Source organism: Trachypithecus francoisi, unplaced genomic scaffold, assembly GCF_009764315.1.
Source record: "Trachypithecus francoisi isolate TF-2019V2 unplaced genomic scaffold, Tfra_2.0 Lachesis_group5, whole genome shotgun sequence".
NCBI lineage: Eukaryota > Metazoa > Chordata > Mammalia > Primates > Cercopithecidae > Trachypithecus > Trachypithecus francoisi.
This window is the reverse complement of record NW_022681470.1, coordinates 99,285,420-99,308,042: the sequence shown is the minus strand read 5'-3', so window position 1 is coordinate 99,308,042 and position 22,623 is coordinate 99,285,420. Positions and strand designations below refer to the sequence as shown.

Below are 22,623 nucleotides of genomic sequence, written 5' to 3'. Positions count from 1 at the left end.
CTCCCTCCGTTCCTTCTTTCTTTCCTTCTTCCTTTTTACCTAAACAAGCTAACACAGGATCATGTTTCTTTTCAGGTTAATTGCAGATTTTGATCCCCACAACTATTCTCTTTCTTGGTCTCTGAATTTTGGCAAACAACAAGCAAGGCACAGAGATCGCTTCAACTCGCTACCAGACGTTAGGGTTTTAGGCTGCCATTAGACTGTGGCCCTGCAGGTCAAAATCGGCCTCTCTAGGCCTGTCTTCTCGGAGACCAGCGGCAGGACCCGGTCCTCTCCGCTCGGCTTCTCTCGCCAGGTCCGCAACCCTGCACCTCTTACCTGTAACCTGGAGCGAAGCTCGGCGGGGGACCAGGTATTCAATTGGCCAGAAGTTCTCGAGGCGCAGGTGCGGGTGTGCGGGGACGCGCGTGGTGAGTTTGCAGTTCCTGCCAGCTCCAGCAACGTCCCGGGTCAGTTCGAACTCCGAAGGCGCCAAGGCAGAGAGGGACCGGTAGGCGAAGGGCAGCCGCACTCTTGCGCCCTGTTTCAGCCCTCTAGTCTCTGTTGAATGGAGTTTCCGTCTGTAGTCTCAACCAAAGCAGGCAAGGCGGACAACCTCGGCCTGGCAATCAGTGAGTATGCAGTCCCCTCTCCGTCTGGTCGGGCACTTGAACTTGTGCCGTTGGATTGTTTCCCCCTAAGCTTTCTATGAATTCCAAGAATGCAACTGATAACTATTTAAAAACTGCCCTTACTTGAAGAAAGAATCCTTTAAAGTCTTAGCAAAGGAAATGTTCTAGATGGGTTTTAAGTCGAGGACTTTCAAGGGTGGGAAGAAAACGAAAATCACTACATCAGGGAACACAAATACTGTTGAGAATGTCTCACACACACACCAACTACACACTTCAAGCAGGTAGGTTGTACACTTAGGTTGGGCCCATCCTATTTTAAGTGTATTGTTGGTGGACTTTAACCTGAGTCTAGGATGAATATTTTAATTTTGTTTTTAATTTAAATACACATTCCAAAGAATATACAGAAAGCATATAAAGCCCACCTTATACCATTTTAACAAAAACGGCAAAAGAGATAATATGTGAATGACAGCCTCATAAAATGGTCTTTAAGTACTATTTGTTTCTACTAAAGTTTTTCTTCCTACGCAGAACAGAAATTGCAAACCAAACGTTGTACTTCATGCTACTAAGTAACAGGAAAAAAAAAATTCTGTGGCAAAAAACAAAACAAAACACCTTGAAAATGAACTGTTTTTCAAGGAAAATCTAAATTCATTGCTGAATGTTGCAGACATTTTACCTCTAGATCACCTCTAGATCAGCTCTTAAAGTAACTGGAGATTTATTTTCTCCAGAGGGTACAACAGAGGATCTTTGGCTAAGGGGTCAACCATTATTTATGACAGCATGTGTCCTCTAGTGAAATGAGGGATATTAAGTGACAGCATGTCTTGATTTTCATGGTGGCACCACAGGATGTACACATTTCAGGTTTATTGAGTTGTCAAACCTGGAAGACTTACTATTAAGCTATTTATTACTATAAACAAAACAGTGTGAACATGGCAAAAGAATACACATATTGATAAATGAAACTGAAGTGAGACACCTAAAACAGATCCTTGTTATATGCCCAACTGATTTTTTTTCAAAAAAGGCACTAAAACAGTACAGTGGGAAAGAAGAGTCATTTCAGCAAATAGTGCTGGACCAACAAGATATCTCCTAGTGAGGAAAAAAAATCTCAATCCCTACCTCACAACATACACAAAAGCTAATTTGAGTTTGATCACAGAACAAACCATGCAATCTATAAAGTTTTAGAAGAAAATGCATGAAAATGCTATTATGACTTGGCAAAAAGCAAATATTTTCTAAATATTACACAGAGAAATAAATAAAACAGAAAAATGATAAATTAGACTTTATCGATATGAAATGTCTTTTCATCCAAAGACACCATTAAGTAAATGAAAAGGCAAGCCATGGACTAGGAGAAAATATTCACAAAATGTATTTAACCAAGAACCTGTATCCAGAGTATATAATTAGCTCCTGCAATTCAGTATTAGAAATGGAAACACTCATTTTTAAAAATGGGCAAAAGCTTAAACAGACATTTCAGACAGGAAAATATACTAGTGGCCAGTCAGTTCATAAAAGAGTACTCAATATCATTAGTTGTGAGAGAAGTAAACTTAAACAAGATTGAGATACCACTCCACCATTTTAGCATGGCAAAATTATAAAGTCAGAAAACACCAAATCTTGGTGAAGATGTGGAAAACCTAGAACTCATACATTTTTAGAGGGAATGTAACATGTTATAATCACTTTGGTTTGACAGTCTCCTATAAATTTAAACATAAACATCTTTTTTTTCCCTAGCAATTCTTCATCTAGATATTCTTCCAAGAGACTTTAAAACATATGTACACACACACACACACACACACAAATTATAACAGGAACGTTCATAGCAGCTTTATTCACAATACCCAAAACTACAAACAACCTAAGTGTCCATTATCAGGACACTGGTAAATAAACTGTGGTATACTCATTCAATGGAATACTGCTCAGCAATAAAAAGGAATGAACATCTGACATACTCAACAATGTGAATAAAACTCAGAGACATTATGAAGAAAGAAAAACTGGACATAACAGTGGGCATTCTCCATTAGTCCATCTACAGGAATTCTTAGAAGCAAAACTAATTTAAGATGCAAAACATCAGCACAGTGGCTTTCAAAAATAATGCAGAGGGGCCGGGCGCGGTGGCTCAAGCCTGTAATCCCAGCACTTTGGGAGGCCGAGGCGGGTGGATTACGAGGTCAGGAGATCGAGACCCTCCTGGCTAACACGGTGAAACCCCGTCTCTACTAAAAATACAAAAAACTAGCTGGTCGCGGTGGCGGGCGCCTGTAGTCCCAGCTACTCGGGAGGCTGAGGCTGGAGAATGGCGGGAACCCGGGAGGCGGAGCTTGCAGTGAGCCGAGATTGCGCCACTGCACTCCAGCCTGGGCGACAGAGCGAGACTCCGTCTCAAAAAAAAAAAAAAAAAAAAAAAAAAATGCAGAGGAAAATGACAATGAGGAAGATCATTCTGCTTGATTATTAATTAATCGTTAACCATATCCAGACACAGCTAACAATGGCAAAATGAAGTAGACTACCTTTTTCTTTTCTTTCTTTTTTTTTTTTTTTTTTGAGATGGAGTTTTGCTTTGTTGCCCAGGCTGGAGTGCAGTGGTGCAATCTCACCTCACTGCAACCTCCAAATCCTGGGTTCAAGCAATTCTCCTGCCTCAGCTTCCTGAGTAGCTGAGATTACAGGTGCCTACCACCATGCCCAGCTAATTTTGGTATTTTTAGTAGAGATGGGGTTTCACCATGTTGGCCAGGCTGATCTTGAACTCCTGACCTCAAGTGACTGCCTGCCTTGGCCTCCCAAAGTGCTGGGATTATAGGCATGAGTCACTATGCCTGGCCTAAGACTACTCTTATTAGCCCCATTTTACAGAAGAAAGAATGGAGGCACATAAAGTTTAAGTTATTTATCCAAGGCCACACAGGGGCAGAACTAGATTTACAAACCAGAATACAGGTGTGGTTTGAGCACAGATCAGACCCAGTCTTTCTTCTTCTTGTGCTCTAATATCTTGAGCACAGATTAGACCAGGTCTTTCTTCTCCTCAGTTTTAGGTCTTTCTGGTTTTCTCACCTTGTATGGGTGAGAAAAGGAGAGAGAAGAAGGGAGAAGGCAAGAGAGGGAGGGAGTGAGGGGTGGAAGCACAAGGATCTATAGCTGTCAAAGAGCACAGCAGGAAACTACTGTAAATGTTGTTACATCAAGGGTTATACAAGTTTCTGGGAGACTGAACTGTTGGTCTGCAAGTTGTGGATTTTATAGTGGTTAAGCATTGTGCTGAGATCAGAAAATGAAATTAAGAAGAATTATAGATTTAAAAATAAAAATAAAAACACACGTTTCTGGAAGAAAATGCAGGAAAATATATGCACAATTGTAGGGTAGGAAAGGTGTCTTAGAGGTCACAAAAAAATAAGAAAATTGGATTTCATCAAAATTAGAAACTGCTACTCATCAAAAAATTACCACAAGAAAGAAGGCAAGCCTTCTTAAGACTGGGAGAAGATATTTGCAGTATGCTTATTTGAAAAATAACTCAGATATTGAATATTTAGAGAGAACTTTTAGACATTAATAATAAAAGCCAAGCTATTTAAAAATGAGCAAAATACATGAATAGACTTTCTTCACACATACAAAATTTCTAAATGGCCAAAAGACATAAGAAAAAATGTTCAAAATCATTACTCATTAGGGAAACACAAATTAAAACTTCAGTGATGAGCTACCTTTATGCACTGCTATGGTCTGAATGTTTGTGTGTCTGCATCCCCCCACCAAATTTATTTGTTGAACTCCTAATCCCCAAGTTGGTGGTAATAGGAGGTTTAGGCCCTTGGAAGCTGATCAGATCATGAGGACTCTGCCTTCATGCATAGGATTAGTATCTTTATAAAAGAGGCTGGAGGGAGCTTGTTTGCCCTTCCACCATGTGAGGACACATGGAGAAGGCACAGCCTATGAATCAGAGAGTGAGCCCTCATCAGACACAAAATCTGCTGGCACCTTGAACTTGGACTTCCCAGCCTCCAGAACTGTGAGAAATAAATTTCTGTTGTTTGTAAGCTACTCAGTTTAAGGTATTTTAACAGCTTGAATGGAAGAATCTTGAAAGACAAGAAGTACTGATAAGAATGTGGCGTCACTATACTCTCATTGCTGGTGAGAAGGTAAAATAGCACAACCATTTTGGACAACTGTTTGACAGTTTATAATAGAGTTAAATTTAGACCTACTCCATGACCTAGCCACTCCACTTCAAAGTATAAAGAAACTCAAGAAAAATGAGTGCACGTGTCTACAAAAAGAATCATACTAGAATATAGCAGCTTTGCTCCTGAGAGCCAGAATAGGAAATAACCCAGTCAACCACACAGAAATAATCGTCATTAATAACACCAAAATAACATACTGAAAACATGGATGCATATCAAAAACATTATGCCGCATGAAATTAGAAATCAGACACAAAAATGTATATTCATTTATGTGAATTTCAGAAACAGTCAACATTCATCTGTGAAGATAGAAATCAGAATGGTTTGCCTAAGTGTAGGGAAGGTAGGTGGGAATCTAAAGGAGGTTATTGACCTTTCTGGGCTGATGGAAATTTTCTATAACTTGATCTAGGTGATGGTTACATTTCTATGCCCTTAAGATTTATGCATTTTACTCTATATGAATTATACTTCAATAATGTACTATTAGCTCCCCTCTCCCCACCAAAAAATGGGGTGGGGGAGGTGGAGGATGGCATCCAGTTTAGGTTCTATTACATTTATTGGGTTTTACATTATCAGATTTTATTGTAAAATACCCTGTTGAATGAGAACTCATACAAAGCTCATTGTCATTGCATCTAATAAGGCCTTACTGACCTTTGAAATATCTCAGCCAGAAAAATGGTTATTACCACACCATTACATCAGCTGAAGCTACAGACAAGGCTCCTGGAGAGTCAGGGCTCTTTTCCTTTTGAGATGGTTCCTGCACATGCTCAGACACACGGTCCCTTCTAACCTTCCCCAAAGACTCTGCCCTAGGTCAGTGCACTGTGGGGGTTTCCTTCTCTTGTCCTGACTGCATTGCAGGGAGACACAACCCTACTCCCTGACCACAGCTACTGGGTGCAGTTGGTAAGGGGATTTAAAAAGGGAAACTGTAACACATACCAAATCTTGCCAAGAAGGAAGCCGGATGCTACTGTGGCTCCAGTTCCACCCAAGGTTGCTTCGGCCACAACGAAGAGTGCTAACTGTTATACCATCATGGTGCATCATAAACCTGGGGTTGCCAGTGTGCTGCTTTTAATATTTTTGATGCAAACATATCCACAATATTTTCCTGTTTTGTTCTTGGATAGCTACAAGTTCTTGTGTTTTTTTTTCTCTTTCATGTCCTTTTTCTATTTCTTCCCATTCAAATACATGACAAAAACTGTTCTCATCTCTCAGGACCCAGCCTTTACCTCTGCACAAGTCTCCTGGGAGGTCTCATTGTCCCTGCTGTTTCCCTCTTCATGTCTCCTTTGGTCCCTGCCCCTTTCCTGATCTTGCCCACTGACCCACAGACCCCTTAGATCTCAGTTCTGTTGAGAGCCAGGAGCTGCAGCAGCACAGATGGTGCACTCTAGGCCCCTTTGTGACCTACCCCATGGGACACTGCACACTTGGAAATCTGTTGACCAGAATAAAGCCTTAAAAAAAAAACTCTCCACTTTGAAAAAACCTTTCATTTATTTTCCACTCTCAGAATTCTTCAAAGGACTAAAAGCTTAAAGATGACAAAGTGTGAAAATGAAGGCCAATCAAATGAAAAAAGCAATGGTTATTTATTCTGACACTAAGGCATCAGCTAACGGCACTTGCATTTTGGCAGAGCTTAGAAGGCAGGCAGAGGAGTGGGACAGCTTTATAGCTGAGGAAAGGAAAGGCTTCAGGTGTGCCCTGATTGGAGGCTGTTGGTGTGGGGAAGCTGCCAGGGGGCTACCTAGAAGGGGGACATCCTGTGTGCTTGGTTAGGGGTGCATATTTGGCTTTCCCTGGTTCGTCCTAAGTTGCAAGTGGGAAGATAAATTAGGGAAAGTGTCAGTTACTAACCAAGCTCTGGCCATTTGGAGCCGATTGTTATGGAAGTTATTGTTTGTTACTCCAGATAACTGCCTGGCTCCCTGTGAGTCTGACTTATATAAATAGCAGGCTGGCTTCACCGGTTGTTTATTTGTAGATAAGGAAGTTGATTTCCTGGACAGGTGGCCCCAGGTAGTGGATCAGAGTTCTATTTTTCTGTAAAGTCCGGCCACTGTCGGATTGTATATTCAGTCTCTCAAACGTATTATCAATTCAACTAGTCCTAATTGAGCACCCTGGGCATTTCAACTTCCCTGGGGCCCAAGTCGCTCTAACAGGAGTGGCGGTCCCGGCGTCTCCGGAGGCGCTGGCTTCTGAGTTAGGTGAGGGGACAAGGCGGGGCACGGGGCGTTTCGGAATCACCCAACGCACAGGTTTCAAACTTGACAAACAAGTGGATTCGTCGCTCTGACTGCTCCAGCTTTCCGAGGCTTTGGAGATTACCCAGTCATTTTGCAAAAGGCACATGGTGTTAGCTAGCGTTTAGTGACAGCTTACCCTCTTTTAGAATGAAAGCAGAAGCTTATTCGTGTCTCTGTGGCGCAATCGGTTAGCGCGTTTGGCTGTTAACCAAAAGGTTGGTGGTTCGACCCCACCCAGAGGCGTCTGTAACCTTTTATAACTCCCAAGGTGGTCTGCTCCCTTGAAGACTACATACCTCACTTCCCCTCCTGTTATCTAGTGGCTGCTTCTCATCCTCCAAGAAGGTCTCTGCCTGGGAAGAAATGTAATTGGAGGGTACAGAAGTTCCTTGGACCAGGGAACAAGAGAAACTGTGTGTGATCTGTTCAGGGGTTCTGGGTGAAATCTTGTTTCTCTTTGTCTGTGCCCTTGGGCTGTTGATAAGCTATTTGTACCTCAATATTTTTTCAACTGTAATATGAGGATGGTAATAATACCTCATTTGCAGGATGTGCCTAGATTTAATAATTGCTCGATCAATAATGTTATCAGTAGAACCAAGATTATTATTGCCGTGTGCATTATTTTTGATGAAGGCATTTCTTCTTTTGTTTATTCCATCATCTAATCCTTTACATGTTGTTTTTGAAAATAAGTTGGTTTCATGATTTTCCTGTAATCTTATCTACTCAGGAGGCTGAGGCACAAGAATCACTTGAACCTGGGAAGCAGGGTTGCAGTGAGTCAAGATCACGCCACTGTACTCCAGCCTGGGCCACAGAGCGAGACTCCATCTAACACACACATACATACATGTGCGTAAAATCTATTGCTATTTGCACACAGATTTCTATAGGGTAGAGTCCTGAAAGCGCAATTGCTGTATCATAGTGGTTATAGCACACATTTTTTATTTTAATTAATAAGCCCTGTAAATTTGCCTTCTGTAGAAGTGGTACCAATTTATATTCCAATTTATTTTTTCAACTCAGAGAATCCTTTTCTTCAAACTCTTGGTAGCACAATAAACTTTTCTATACATCTGTCGGATAAATAAAGGGGCCCGGCGCTGTGGCTCACACCTGTAATCCCAGCACTTTGGGAGGCCAAGGTTGGCGGATCACCTGAGGTCAGGAGTTCCAGACCAGCCTGGCCAACATAGCGAAGCCCCATCTCTACTAAAAACACAAAAAGTAGCCGGGTGTGGTGGCCTGTGCCTGTAATCTTATCTACTCAGGAGGCTGAGGCACAAGAATCACTTGAACCTGGGAAGCAGGGTTGCAGTGAGCCAAGATCACACCACTGTACTCCAGCCTGGGCCACAGAGCGAGACTCCATCTCATACGCACATACATACAAAATAAAATAAAAAATAAAAGGAGTGTTGCCCTCCTGACTTAACTAAGGGGAGGTACAACAGGTGACATGACGGATATTGAGCAGTAGGGTATCTCCCCATCTCTTCAGCTAAACATTCAAGATATTTTGTATAGCTATAATTTGTTTCTGTGGTGACCGGTCTGGAGAAGACTAGGCTAGAGGCACTTTTTTTTTTTTTTTTTTTTTTTTTTGAGACGGAGTCTCGTTCTGTCTCCCAGGCTGGAGTGCAGTGGCCGGATCTCAGCTCACTGCAAGCTCCGCCTCCCGGGTTTACGCCATTGTCCCGCCTCAGCCTCTCGAGAAGCTGGGACTATAGGCGCCCTCCACTTCACCCTGCTAATTTTTTGTATTTTTAAGTAGAGACAGGGTTTCACCGGGTTAGCCAGGTTGGTCTCGATCTCCTAACCTCGTGATTCGCCCGTCTCGGCCTCCCAAAGTGCTGGGATTACAGGCTTGAGCCACCGCGGCCGTAATAGCTTTGTGCCAAGCAGCTTTCACAAGGGAAGAAAAACGTTATTGGTTTCTGATATTTATTACTCCACTCTTTTCCTCTGTAAATGGCAAGGGTGAATTAGTATGCTATCTATATTAGTCAAGGTTCTCCAGAGAAACAGAATCATCTATTATCTATTTTTGTTGATTTATTTTAAGGAATTCGGTCACATGATTGTGAAAGTTCAAGGCAGGCAGGCTGGAGACCCAGGGAAGAGTTGTTATGTGAGTCCTAAGATATTCTGTTGGTAGAATTTCCTCTTCTTCCAGGAAGGTCAATCTCATTCCATTCAGGCCTTCACCTGATTGGATGAGGTCCACCCAGATGACATAGGGCAACCTGCTCTAGTCAAAGTCTACTAATGTAAATGTTACTCTCATTCAAAAGACCCTTTCTCAGAAACCTCTGAAATCATATTTGACCACATACCTGGACACTGTGGTCTAGTCAAGTTAACACATAAAATTAACCATCACACTGTCTCTATATTATTCCTTGACAGTTTTTCTTTTTTCCTGCTATTTCCACAAAGATTTGCCCATGTGAGACATATCATCACAGCTAATAGAATCCTGCACCTTACGAGCATTCCATGCAGACCTGTAATCTCAGAGTTATTGGCATATGTTCCCTCAGTTCATCTGTTGAATCTTATGAGCAGAAATTGAGCTATTTGACTTTTAGACACTAAATGTAATTCTTAGACAAGTATTTTTTCTCTCTCCCATTTGTACATTGTCAACTATTTTTTCCCATCAGTGATCAATATGGAATTCTGTTTTTGATTTTATGAAATGAACCTCTGGGGATAGTGGTGAACAGGAATACATTTTCTGTTAGGTGGTAGCTGACAGCTTATCTAGTCTGTGAGTCTTTTTGGATTGGCTATTTGTTTGTCTTGAGGTTCTTAGTATTTCCTAGTATTTGAGTCTGCAGTGTTGGGAAGTGGTTCACATCTTATCTATCTAATACTAGATAAAATTCTGTGGGTCCAACAGGTGTCAATATCTGCAAAAGTGGAACATCTTTTGATCTACTATTGAGTCACATTTGATCCACAGGATGATCTCCATATACAATAATTTTCCCTTAGGAACTCTGACTTCAATATATTGCTCTAGCTAAAGGGGATCTTGGAACAGAAAGAAAACTGAATTTCTGGCATCCAATATTCTACTTTCTTAGACTAAAGTTCCTAAACCCTATACCCATTAATTTCCCATTCTTCCCTCCCTAGCCCCTGGCACAACCACCATTCTATTTCCTGTCTCTAATGAATTTAACTACTCTAGGTACTTCATATAAGCAGAATTATATAGTATTTTTCCTTTTGTGACTGGTTTATTTCACTTAGCATAATGTCTTCAGGTTCATCTATGTTGTAGCATGTGTCCGAATTTCTTTTCTTTTTTAAGGCTGAATAATATTCCATTGCATGTGTTTGCCACATTTTGTTTATTCATTTACTTGTTGTTGGACACTGGGGTTGTTTCCATTCTTTAGCTATTGTAATACTGCTATTAATGTAGGTGAACAAATATCTCTTTGAGTCCTTGCTTTCAGTTCTTCTGAGTAAATATTCAGAAGTAAAATTGTTGGATCATGTGATATTGTTTTTAGTATTTTGAGGAACCACCATATGGTTTTCCACAGTAGCTGTATCATTTTAGTAGGTTGGTGCAAAACTAATTGCGATTTTTGCCATTAAAAGTAATGACAAAAACCACAGTTACTTTTGCACCAACCTAATACATTCCCAACAACAGTGCACAGGGGTTTCAATTTTTCCACATCTTCACCAACACTGGTAATTTTCTTTCCTTCTTTTTAAAATAATAGCTATCTTGTAGGTCTTACTTTCAAGTTCCATTTTCTCCTCGAAATCTTGCATACTGAGCAAGAAGGAGGGAATGCGTATCTTAGTGAGATCTTCTTAGTTCCCACCAAGCCTAATGGCTCAGAGCAAGGGTCTGGATGAGTCCTGGCTCTCACTCTCATAGAGATGATGGGACCCTTGGAAAGGTAAGCTCAGTTTCAGTGCAATATTCTCATCTGCAACAAGGGGTTATAATAATCAACACTATCAACTGGGCGCGGTGGCTCAGCCTGTAATCCCAGCACTTTGGGAGGCCAAGGTAGGCAGATCACCTGAGATCAGGAGTTTGAGACCAGCCTGGCCGACATGGTCAAATCCCGTCTCTACTAAAAATACAATAATTAGCTGGGCAGGGTGGTGGGGCCTGTGATCCAGCTGTTTGGGAGGCTGAGGTAGGAGAATCGCTTGAACCCGGGAGGCAGAGGTTGCAGTGAGCCGAGATCACGCCACTACACTCCAGCCTGGGTGACAGAGAGAGACTCCATCTCAAACAACAGCAACAACAACAACCACCACCACCAAACAAAAAAATCAACACTATCTTGTAGGGTTGTTACGTGGACTAAATAAGTTACTATACAGTAAAGCACTTAGGAACCATGCCAGTCATATGATAATGCTCTTGAAACAGTTATTATTATTATGTCTTTGTTTTCATTTCTAACTGTACCAGTGAGAACTTTCAACATTCCCTAAAATAAATTAGAAATGTTCAATGGTTTAGTTGACCTCTTCTCCCCACATTAATGGCCAGGTGTGTCTGAAAAACTGGTTACTTGAAGGATCTACTCAAAGTGCAGACATAGAATTCTATAGGAGGATTCTATCCCCTACAGGATCTCTGTTAGTGCACCAGGGGACTGGATTCAACCTTATCAAATTCTTGGACCTTGGGCAGGCATGATTGTTTAGTTCATGGTAGACAATCTTTTGCACTTGATTCTAGCAAGAGCCTTTAATACCCATTCAGACTTACCTAAGTATTACAAGAAAAATGCAAGTATGTACCTACCAGTGGCCTCTTCTCTCTCTCTCTCTTTTTTTTTTGTTTTCTTCAGGAATCAAGGTAGGAAAATTTGATTTACCTGGAACTTGTAGAAGATTTCCTCTTTCAGTTACGATAGAGTTTTGTAGCAAACCAGCACTCCCTTTGAAAAGAAGTAGATAAAATCTTTTTTAAAGGAATATTGTTTGAAGTCTTTGAAAAGCTAAGACCCACAGGGCCAGCTACAGAAAGGGGGTGGAGAGAGAGAGAGAAGATCACTGGAATTAAACAATTTTTTCCCCTCAGGCCATTTGCTAGTTCTTGGCAAGGGACAAGAGGTTGAGAAGCTGAGGAGACGGCAGTGATTAAGAATTAGAGAAAACAGCAGCACTTTAAGTAACCTCATGGGGGTGGGGAATGGGTAGACATGTGGAGCTGTCCTGGTATTCTGACTTGAAAAGCCAAGATTCTAGAGTGAATTGAGATGTGAACTGAACATTTGGTAAAGGTTTTCCCCTCAAGGCATTTGTGAATTCAGCTCTGTGCTGGTGAGAGGCTAGCAGAGAGTGGCTGAAAGCAGTTTTCATTGGTAAGGATGCAAAGGAGACAGAAATTAAAATTCAGTACCTTCCAAAAAAATGGTGCCTCTCAGATTGGAAGCCCTAGAAGTCTATAGCCTAGGAATGTGGGCAAACCAGATATAGACTAAGCCTTCCCATGAGTGCAAGCAAAGGTGGGTGGGATGGGAGTCTGGAAGGTAAAAATTGACCTCATATTAAATGAAACCCCTACACATTGCTACTGCAAGGGAAAGGAAGCAAGTATCTCATTGAGATATATTATTTATTATGTATTAAAAGGTAATACAACATGATGCTAAATTTATTAGTCATACTTAGATGATCATTCTCCAGTTGTAGTCACTATACTCTTGAAAGAATGTAGGAAGTGAAAACCTGGAGAGTTCCTAAAAAGGAACAGTAAGAATCAGTAGAAGTTAAAAAAAAATTAATTAAGGAAAAGCCACAAGAATTGTTTTTATTGAAATTGTCTGCTGAGAACATGTTTTGATGTTTTCAAGGAGAGGTATACTTAGGTTATTTTGCTGTGGTTAGAAATTGGTTGACAATATAAGCAAAAGGGTACACAAACATTAGAGCCGGCTGTTGAGGGGTGGCCTCCACTGATATAGAGACCTCCACGGTGAAACAGGCAGCCTTGCATTGAGTGTGGCTATCAGAAGGCAGGGCTTCCTTGGGTTCTGTAGCTACTTCCACATTCTAATTCTGTGATTGTGACTCAAGAGCTGGCAACCTGAGTCTTCTCCATAGCACTATTGTTGATGTCCCAGTGACGTGGGATTTGAGCTCTGGCATCTCAAAATGTGTTCCTGCCTTCATGACTCTCAAAACTTGTGGAAGCAAAAATGCTTCCTGACCTCTGAAGGGATATTCCCTGGGAACTTTACAAGAACCTTATCTCAACTATAAGAAACAAAAATACTTATCCCTTAGCTCAGTTTAAACCCCATTTGTTATCATTCATTTATTTCATCATTTGCCTGTTTTTTCTAAACACTTGTGGGACCTCCACATCCTCCTCATAAAAGCACCCCCCTCCCCACTCCCCACACTTGCTGCATCTTTCCTTTACCCAGTGGATTGTTGGGTCCTCATGGCTGAGGAAGTTGTAGGCTTCAGTCTTTACTTCCTGGTAGGCTCTGCTTTTGAGATTCTATCCTCCTACGGGATCTTCACTAATAATCCAACCTCTGTAAGCCATAATTTTGTTTCAATTCTTTAGGTAGCTTTGGAGAAAAGCCTGGCCATTGTGGAGACATAGACATCTTTCTTCTCTGTCCTTTCTTTCAAAGATGGCTGTAGGAGAACTCTTCATGAGAAAATGTCCCAGCTGAAGGCTGGGGTGCATCAGCCCTCAGAGAAGAAGGGACCTGCTGAGAAGGAAGTGAATGAGCAGAAGCCTCAGCCTGAGGAAGCAGAATTCTCCTCTGTATCCTGCAGTGGGTAAGAGACTTCCCACTATCAGCATTAAGTCATAGATCGTCAGAGTAGCTTTCAGGGCCTGCAGCCAGCCTCCGTACCTTAATTGTAGGACTTTCTCTTAACTCCTTCCTGGAAATTTCTTTAGAGAAAAATCTATTAAAGTTTTATTAGTAATGACTTTATATTATTCAGAGAAATTTGGCTTTATTCTAACTAACATTGCATGTATTCAACAAATATATGGTCTTCACGGTTACCTGAGCTGGAAATCTTCCAGTCACATGAGTGGTCTCTCTTCTGGATCCCCAGGAGCATACAGGAATCTCCTATTTCTTCATATGTTACTCTGGTGAATGCTGAACAATCCCAGTTCCTGAGGAGGTAGATTTATACAGAGGCCCCTCCATTCTACTCCATCCTCTATGGAAACTCAGGTCCTGGCTTCTGGAATGGCAATTTTGATAAGCTCAATTTTAAACATAAGCTTGCAGAATTGTCAAATAGAGGCCCATTGGCTAGATTTGTCAGTTAGTTTTTAATGGCCATTTTCCTATAGCTTTTTGGAAGCATTTAAATAATATGGGGTTAATCCATTATGCCTTTGCCTGTGAGCACCAGTTACTGAAATACTAAGTTACTGAAATCACTAATTTGCCTAAGTGGTTGGTGCACATCTTTGGAAGTGATTCAAATCCTGCTTCATGCTCCATTAGGTCACTGCCCAATATATTCCACTTAAATTTCACTGATCCAGAGAATAATGTTAGTTAGAGGTAAAATAACTCTAGGCCAGGCGCAGTGGCTCACGCCTGTAATCTCAGTGCTTTGGGAGGCTGAGGTGGGTGGATCACTTGAGGTCAGGAGTTGGAGACAGCCTGGCCAATATGGTGAAATCCCGTCTCTACTAAAAATACAAAAATTAGCTGGGCATGGTGGTGGGCTCCTGTAATCCCAGCTACTCAGAAGGCTGAGGCAGAAGAATTGCTTGAACCCGGGAGGCGGAGATTGCAGTGAGCCAAGATCGCACCACTGCACTCCAGCCTGGATGACAGAGCGAGATTCCATCTCAAACAAAACAAAACAAAACACCTAAAAAACTCTAGAGTCAGTTAGTCTCATTTCATCATTTTAGAACGAGAACACTTAGGCCCTAAGAGATAGTCATTTGATCAAAGTTGCATAATAGCCTCTGGCAGAGATAACATTAGAATCCTGTGCTCTCGCAAAGCCTACACTACACCTACTTTATCAAATATATTTTTAAAAATTATACTTCTGTGATCATTCTTTTTTTAATAGACTTTTTAAGAACAGTTTTAAGTTCACAGCAAAATTGAGTGGAAAGTAACAGAGAGTTCCCATATGCCCCCTACCCATGCACAGACACAGCCTCCCTCACTATCAACATCTTGTCCCCGAGTGACAACATTTGTTACAATTGACAAACCTACGTTAACTCATCATCACCCAAAGTCCACAGTTTACAGTGGGGTTCATTCTTGGTGGTGTATATTCTATAGGTTTTGACACAAGTATAAATGTATAATGGCACGTATCCACTATTATAATGAATGACTACTCTCTACCCTACAAATCCTCTGTGCTCTGCTTATTCGTTCTCCTTTTCGCCCTAACACCTGGCAACCACTGATCTTTTTACTGTCTCCACTGTTTTACCTATTCCATAGTGTCATATAGTCAGAGTCATACAGTATGTAGCTTTTTTAGATTGGCTTCTTTCACTTAGTAATACACACTTAAGGTTCTTTCATGTCTTTTCATGGCTTCATAACTCATTTCTTTTTAGTACCAAATAATATTCCGTTGACTGCATGTACCAAAATGAATCCATTCACCTACTGAAGGACATCTTGGTTGCTTCCAAGTTTTTGCAGTTATGAATAAAGCTGCTATAAACATCATGTGCAGGTTTTTGTGTGAAGTTAAGTTTTCACCTCATTTGGGTAAATACTACGGAGCAGATTGCTAGGTCATTTGGTAAGAGTATGTTTAGTTTCACAAGAAAATGCCAAACTGTCTTCCAAAGTGGCTGTACTATTTTGCATTCCCACCAGCAATGAATGAAAATACCTATCGTTCCACATCCTTACCAGCATTTGGTGTTATCAGTGTTCTGGATTTTGCCATTCTAATAGGTGTAGAGTGGTATCTCGTTATTTTAATTTGCATTTCCCTAATGACATATGATGTTGAGCATCCTTTCATATTCTTATTTACCGTCATCTTTGGTGAGGTGTCTGTTCAGGGTTTTTTGCTCATTTTTAATGGTGTTGTTCATTTTCTTATTGTTGAGTTTAAGAGTTCTTTGTGTATTTGGGATAACAGTCCTTTACTAGGTATGTGTTTTGGAAATATTTTCTCCCAGTGTGTTGTCTTCTCATTCTCTTGATGTGTCTTTTGCAGAGCAGAAGTTTTTAATCTTTTTTTTTTTTTTTTTTGAGACGGAGTCTCGCTCTGTCACCCAGGCTGGAGTGCAGTGGCCAGATCTCAGCTCACTGCAAGCTCCGCCTCCCGGGTTTACGCCATTCTCCTGCCTCAGCCTCCCGAGTAGCTGGGACTACAGGCGCCCGCCACCTTGCCTGGCTAGTTTTTTGTATTTTTTAGTAGAGACGGGGTTTCACCGGGTTAGCCAGGTTGGTCTCGATCTCCTGACCTCGTGATCTGCCCGTCTCGGCCTCCCAAAGTGCTGGGATTACAGGCTTGAGCCACCGCGCCCGGCCAGAAGTTTTTAATCTTAATGAAGTCCAGATTATCAATTTTTTCTTTTATAGATCATGCCTTTTGTGTTATATCTGAAAAGTAATCACATAACTCGGCTCAGTGGCTCACACCTATAATCACAGGCTTTGGAAGGCTGAGGCAAGAGGATCACTTGAGCCCAAGAGTTTGGCTGCAGTGAACCATAATCACACTATGGTGTGATTATGCTGCAGTGAGCCATGATCATGCCTTCCAACAAATAAATAAAATAATATATTTATTTAGAGACTGTCTCTAAATTAAAATTGGTATTGCATTGAATCTTAAGATCAATAAATAAAATAAATAAAAAGTCATTACCAAACACAAGGTCATCTAGATTTTCTGCTGTTGTTATCTTTTAGGGGTTTTTAATCATTTTGTGTTTTACATTTAAGCCTATGATCCATTTTGAGTAAGTTTTCATGAAGAATGTGAAGTCTGTGTCTAGATTCACTTTTTTTGCATGTGGATGTCCAGTTGTTCCAGCACCATTTGTTGAAAATACCATCTTTTGTCCACTGTATTGCCCTTGTCCCTTTGTCAAAGATCAATCTGCTATATTTTGGAGTCTTCTGGAATCTCTGTTCTGTTCCACTGACTTATTTGTCTATTCTTTCACAAATCTCATACTGTCCTGATTACTGTAGCTTTACAGTAAGTCTTGAAGCCAGGTCAAATCAGCCCTCTGTTCCTTTTCAATATTGTGTTGGCCATTCTGGGTCTTTTGCCTCTCTATGTAAACCTTAGCATCTATTAGTTGATATTTACAAAATTTATTTGCTGAGATTTTGATTGGTATTGCATTGAATCTTTAGATCAAGTTGGGAAGAACTGACGTCTTGATAATATTTAGTCTTCCTGTTCATGAACACGGAATATCTCTCTGTGTATTTGGTGCTGCTTTGATCTTAATAGAGTTTTGTAGTTTCCCTCATACAGATCTTGTACGTGTTTTGTTAGATTTTACCTTGACATAATCACTTACTAGTTTCAGGAGATTTTTGTTGACAATTCTTTCATATTTCTTTTCTTTCTTTTTTTTTTTGAATCAGTGCCTCACTTTGTCGCTCAGGGTGGAGTGCAGAGTGGCATGATCTCAGCTCACTGCAACCTCTGCTTCCTGGGTTCAAGCACTTCTCCTGCCTCAGCCTCCCAAGTAGCTGGATTACAAGCGCATGCCACCACCCCCAGCTAATTTTTGTATTTTTAGTAAAGATAGGGTTTCACCATGTTGGAGATTTTGTATAATATATAGATAACTGCATCATGTGTGAACAAAGACAGTTTTAGTTCATCTTTTCTAATCTATATGCCATTTATTTCCTTTGCTTATCTTACTGCATTAGCTAGGATTTCCAGTATGATGTTGAAAAGGAGTGGTAAGAGGGGAAATCCTTGCCTTATTGTTGATGTTAGTGAGAAAGCTTCTAGTTTCTAGTATGACATTAGTGTAGAGTTTCTATAGATGTTCTTTATCAAATTGAGGAAGTTCTCCTCTATTCCCACTTTGTTGAGAGTTTTTATGATGAAGGAGTGTTGAATTTTGTCAAATGTTTTTTCTTCATCTATGAATATGATCATGTGATTTTTCTTCTTTAGCAAGTGGCAGGGAAAATGACAATCTTAGAAGGGATCTTTCACATAAAGATTGTTTTCATTTTCTTCATTCCTTTTACAATATTCAGGACACTAAACATATGCTAGAATTCAGTGTGTGGCCTCCTTTGGTGATACTCTCAAGTCCCTTCTCCTAAATTGCTATAACCTATCCGTTATTCCTATCCAACTTTACTTCTTTTTTTCTACTTTAGGAAGTATCATTCCTTGATTCAGGATCAGGCTCGAGAGTTAACCCATCTACGGCAGAAGATGAAGCTTGGGAGAGTAGTCTCTGCGCTTCTCATCCAGCATGTCAAGAACACAGTAAAGGCCTTTGAGGAGCTACTCCACAGCAATAACATTGACCACTATATGGAGCAGCACTTCCGCGAGCAGCTGGCCAAAGGAAGCCAGCTGGCAGAGAGCCTTGCCAGAAAATTCAGGACGGGTAAGTTGGCTGCAGAGCTTAGGAAGATTTTCAGTCTTTTCCAAGGTCCTAAGTTCACAGGATCTTACCCCCATTCACAAGTCACTTTTCAACTGGTGTCCTGCTTTGTAATTACCACTTTAAGACCATGACAGAGTCAGGACTGGCTGGTGAGGAGCTCCAAGAAGAAGGGTCGAGGATGCCATGATGACCACCAGCACCTCCATCCCTCATGGAATATGACTGTGAGGGCGGGAGGCATCCCCGGGGATGATGGTATTTATCTGAAACGAATTGGCAGAAAGACAGAAGGAACAAGGGCAGCTGAACTGGGAAGGGCCCTGAACTGGGAATCCAAAGACCCTACCTCTAGCTTATATGTGTTCCTTACTAGCTCTGGACAGGTTAATATTTATTTTGATTTCTGTTTCTCTACCTAAAAAAAATTAAGTCAAATAATACCAGTCCTTGAATGTTGCATGATTGTTCTAGGGATTAAATAAGTAAATTAATCAGCGCACTTCAAAAAAATGATAAAGAATCATGTTGACTTTGGCATGGTTTAGGCGCTGTGTGTACTAGTACAAGGTGTTGAGATAATTAGCTGTTTCAGGAGCCTTTTACATGAAATTTCTCCCTGAGGACCCAAAGGCACATAGTAGCAGAAGGCGAGTTCACTGTGCTGTCTCCTCATGGCATGTGGGACAGGGATGTCTATCATCTTGGAGAAGGGAGAAGATTCTGCATGAAATCTATGGTGGAACACACAGCCAGTGTGTTCTAAATTAAAATTGGTATTGCATTGAATCATTTGGGTGCTGGCCTTGTGCCAGAACTTGGAGGCTTTGACAGGAGTGGTCCAGAGGGCAGCTGGATACGTGTCCCATGATCTGTGGGAATAAAGACATTTTTAGCTTTTTGCTGTGACTCAGGGCAAAGCAAGTGGAGATGATGACCTTCATGGTGGGCTCAGGAAAGCCTGCCAGGCAAGCTCTCTAAAGACTCAACCCAAGATCTGGGAAAATTCAGAGTATCCTGGAATCAAGGCAAGCATCAGGTAGTTAGGTCTCTGGTCCCAGATAGAACTCCATGTTTGTTTGCAGTCTGGGAAATGAGACCCGCTTAAAGCATGACTGGTCCTTTTGAATTTTGTTCTCAGATGACTGTACAAGTAAGAAGAATGAAGTAGGACAGGTGCCTTCGACCCTCAGGTAACTCCAAATTTTCAGGGGCTATCGAAGATGTAGTCTGGTGAAAGATCTAGAAGCAAGAACCAGAAGTTCAAAGAAATAGTAGCATACATGGCCAGTAAAAAACAAATAGCTTATTTATTCATTAAACCATTATGTATCCTTAGTGATAAGGCAGTCTCATTTTAAAATTTTTTTAAAATGTATTATTCTTTTATTTTCACCAATTATTCACCAGTTTAGTAATATAGAGCTGCTCTAACCTATCTGGGTCTTAGGAGTCTTCTGAACCTCCAGGGATCACCTCTGGTTTCCCTTATTTAAAGACCAGAGTAAGATTATATCTGATTTCTTTTTTTTTTTTTTTTTTGAGGTGGAGTCTCGCTCTGTCGCCCGGGCTGGAGTGCAGTGGCCGGATCTCAGCTCACTGCAAGCTCTGCCTCCCGGGTTCACGCTATTCTCCTGCCTCAGCCTCCCGAGTAGCTGGGACTACAGGCACCTGCCACCTCGCCCAGCTAGTTTTTTTTGTATTTTTTAGCAGAGACGGGGTTTCACCGTGTTAGCCAGGATGGTCTCGATCTCCTGACCTCGTGATCCACCCGTCTCGGCCTCCCAAAGTGCTGGGATTACAGGCTTGAGCCACCGCGCCCGGCCTATCTGATTTCTTCAAGGGTGACCCAAGGAGTGCTGGAAGATGTTAAACAGCTACAAATTTTCCTTGCAAACAAAAGTTTATACTGTGTCTCTATACTTAGGAAGGAGATCTAGAAACTGCAAGACACCAGTGAGGCTACATTGCCCGGGGAATCTGTTTTAAACGGCCTACGGCAAATACTATTTAAAAAATTGTGTTCACAGAGTGAATTGAACTTTTTTTTCTTTTTATATTTTTAAACTTTATTTTTGAGATGAGGTCTTGCTCTGTTGCTCAGGCTGGAATGCAGTGGCACAGTCACTGCTCACTGCATCCTTGACCTCCTGGGCTCAAGTGATCCTCCTCAGCCTCCTGAGTAGCTGGGACTACAGGTGCACACCACTACACCCAGTTCATTTTTTATTTTTATTTTTTGTAGAGAGAGGGTCTCTACTCTGTTTCTCAATTTGGTCTTGAATTCCTGGGCTCAAGCAATTCTCCTGCCTTGGCCTCCCAGATTGCTGGGATTACAGGCATGCGCCACCATGCCCATACCTGGAGTTGAACTCTTATGGGTCTCTGGGTGTCTTGTGAAGGAAGCATGAGTGTTATTTAAAGGGCCCGTTAAGGCTTCTCTTTTCCTCAGGATGTTTGTAGCCAATGCACTGGACAACTGCTGCTCTCCCTGCCCCCTGCCTTCCCTCCATACTCTATCACTAAACAGAGATGAATTGTTTGGCTTCTCTGCAGGAATGATCCTCTTGACCTCCCCTTTACTTCTCTTGTGAGCCTCCAGATTAGTACAGCTGTGACATTAGGTGGCCTTTATTTTTTCTTCCTTCTTACCCCACTAGTATCTTGAGGAAGATGCATAATATGAGTAAAGTGACGGAAGTCCTAGAGACCAAGCAGGATGCCTGGTCACAGACTCAGCCACAGATCTGGTACAACAACCACACCCGGTCTGTCCCACATCACTCCCTGAGCAGCACGTCTCCACAGCTTGACAAGCAGGAAGTGCGTCCTTCAGTGACTGTAGTCAGTGAGTACCCACATGGCTCCAGTTTTTCGGTGCTCACACATTATCTAGGCCAAGAGGTGGCATCTTTGCAGCCGGGCCCTGTAGATCCACCATGATGTACCTAGTCGGACATAGCTCTGGGACTCAGTGCTGAGCATAAGCCCCAAGGGTTTCAGATAGCTTTTCTCCATTCCCAGTCTCACAAGTTATCAGTCACTAGATCCTCTCTGGCACATACATGGTGTTGGACTTGGGGGGCATGAGTTGGGAAGGGGAGAAAGGGGGCAAATAGTTCCTCTTCACTGCACACAATTATGTCATCTTTCAAACTAGCGACATGAGTGTTGCTAACATTGTGCACCTGATCCTGGAATCCTTGGGGTAAACAGCCACAGTTCCTATTTTTTGTTTACCACTAAAATCACCCTTATCATTTGTGAATTTACAGACCCCATCCATCATCCTAATAAGTTTGCTATAACACCCTCTAAACCATCAGTAAATGGGGACATGCTGCGAGGTTCAGGCTGAGTATATCATCAACCAGCCTAGCATGTCCCTCCTGAGAATTTCCCTGAAAGGGTCCTTGGGGTAGCCTTGGTAGAGATGGGAAGAGGAGATTAAGTTTTTTTCTCCTGCTCAGTTTTCCCTTTAATTTTCCTCCTGAGAAAAGTGTTTGAAGTTTTAGGCCAGTATGAATCAAATCCTAATATGGACAATACCAGGAAATTATTTTTAGTCCCTGGCTGTAGCTGATGTTTTTTCTAAAGTGGCTATTTTAGGTAATGAATGAGCCATAATGGTTTTTGTTGTTGTTGTTGTTTTTGAGACAGAGTTTTGCTGTTGTCACCCAGGCTAGAGTGCAGTGGCGCGATCTCAGCTTACTGCAACCTCTGCCTCCTGTGTTCAACTGGTTCTCCGGCCTCAGCCTCCCAAGTAGCTGGGATTACAGGTGCTTGATACCACACCCAGTTAATTTTTATATTTTTAGTAGAGATTGGGGTTTGACCATGTTGGCCAGGCTGGTCTCGAACTCCTGACCTCAGGTGATCCAACTGCCTCAGCC

General features: G+C 41.6%; 1 protein-coding gene and 1 non-coding gene across 6 annotated transcripts in view; both read left to right on the top strand.

The window, feature by feature from the left end:
- LOC117075488 (myomegalin) overlaps positions 1–22,623 on the top strand; it is a 29,349-nt gene that overhangs the window by 873 nt on the left and 5,853 nt on the right. Inside the window, exons 2-6 of one of the 5 annotated variants that reach the window (XM_033197918.1) lie at positions 76–614; positions 13,794–13,944; positions 18,498–18,733; positions 19,872–19,923; positions 21,391–21,578. In XM_033197918.1, the coding sequence (XP_033053809.1) occupies positions 551–614; positions 13,794–13,944; positions 18,498–18,733; positions 19,872–19,923; positions 21,391–21,578 (691 nt within the window). In that variant the 5' untranslated portion in view covers positions 76–550. Of the gene's footprint in view, positions 1–26; positions 615–5,198; positions 5,217–13,249; positions 13,634–13,723; positions 13,945–18,497; positions 18,734–19,871; positions 19,924–21,390; positions 21,579–22,623 lie in introns of those variants that run through there. The other 4 variants (XM_033197920.1, XM_033197919.1, XM_033197922.1 and 1 more) reach the window with 4 other exon arrangements.
- TRNAN-GUU lies at positions 7,316–7,389 on the top strand. The gene has a single exon. It is a non-coding gene; the product is annotated as a tRNA-Asn (tRNA).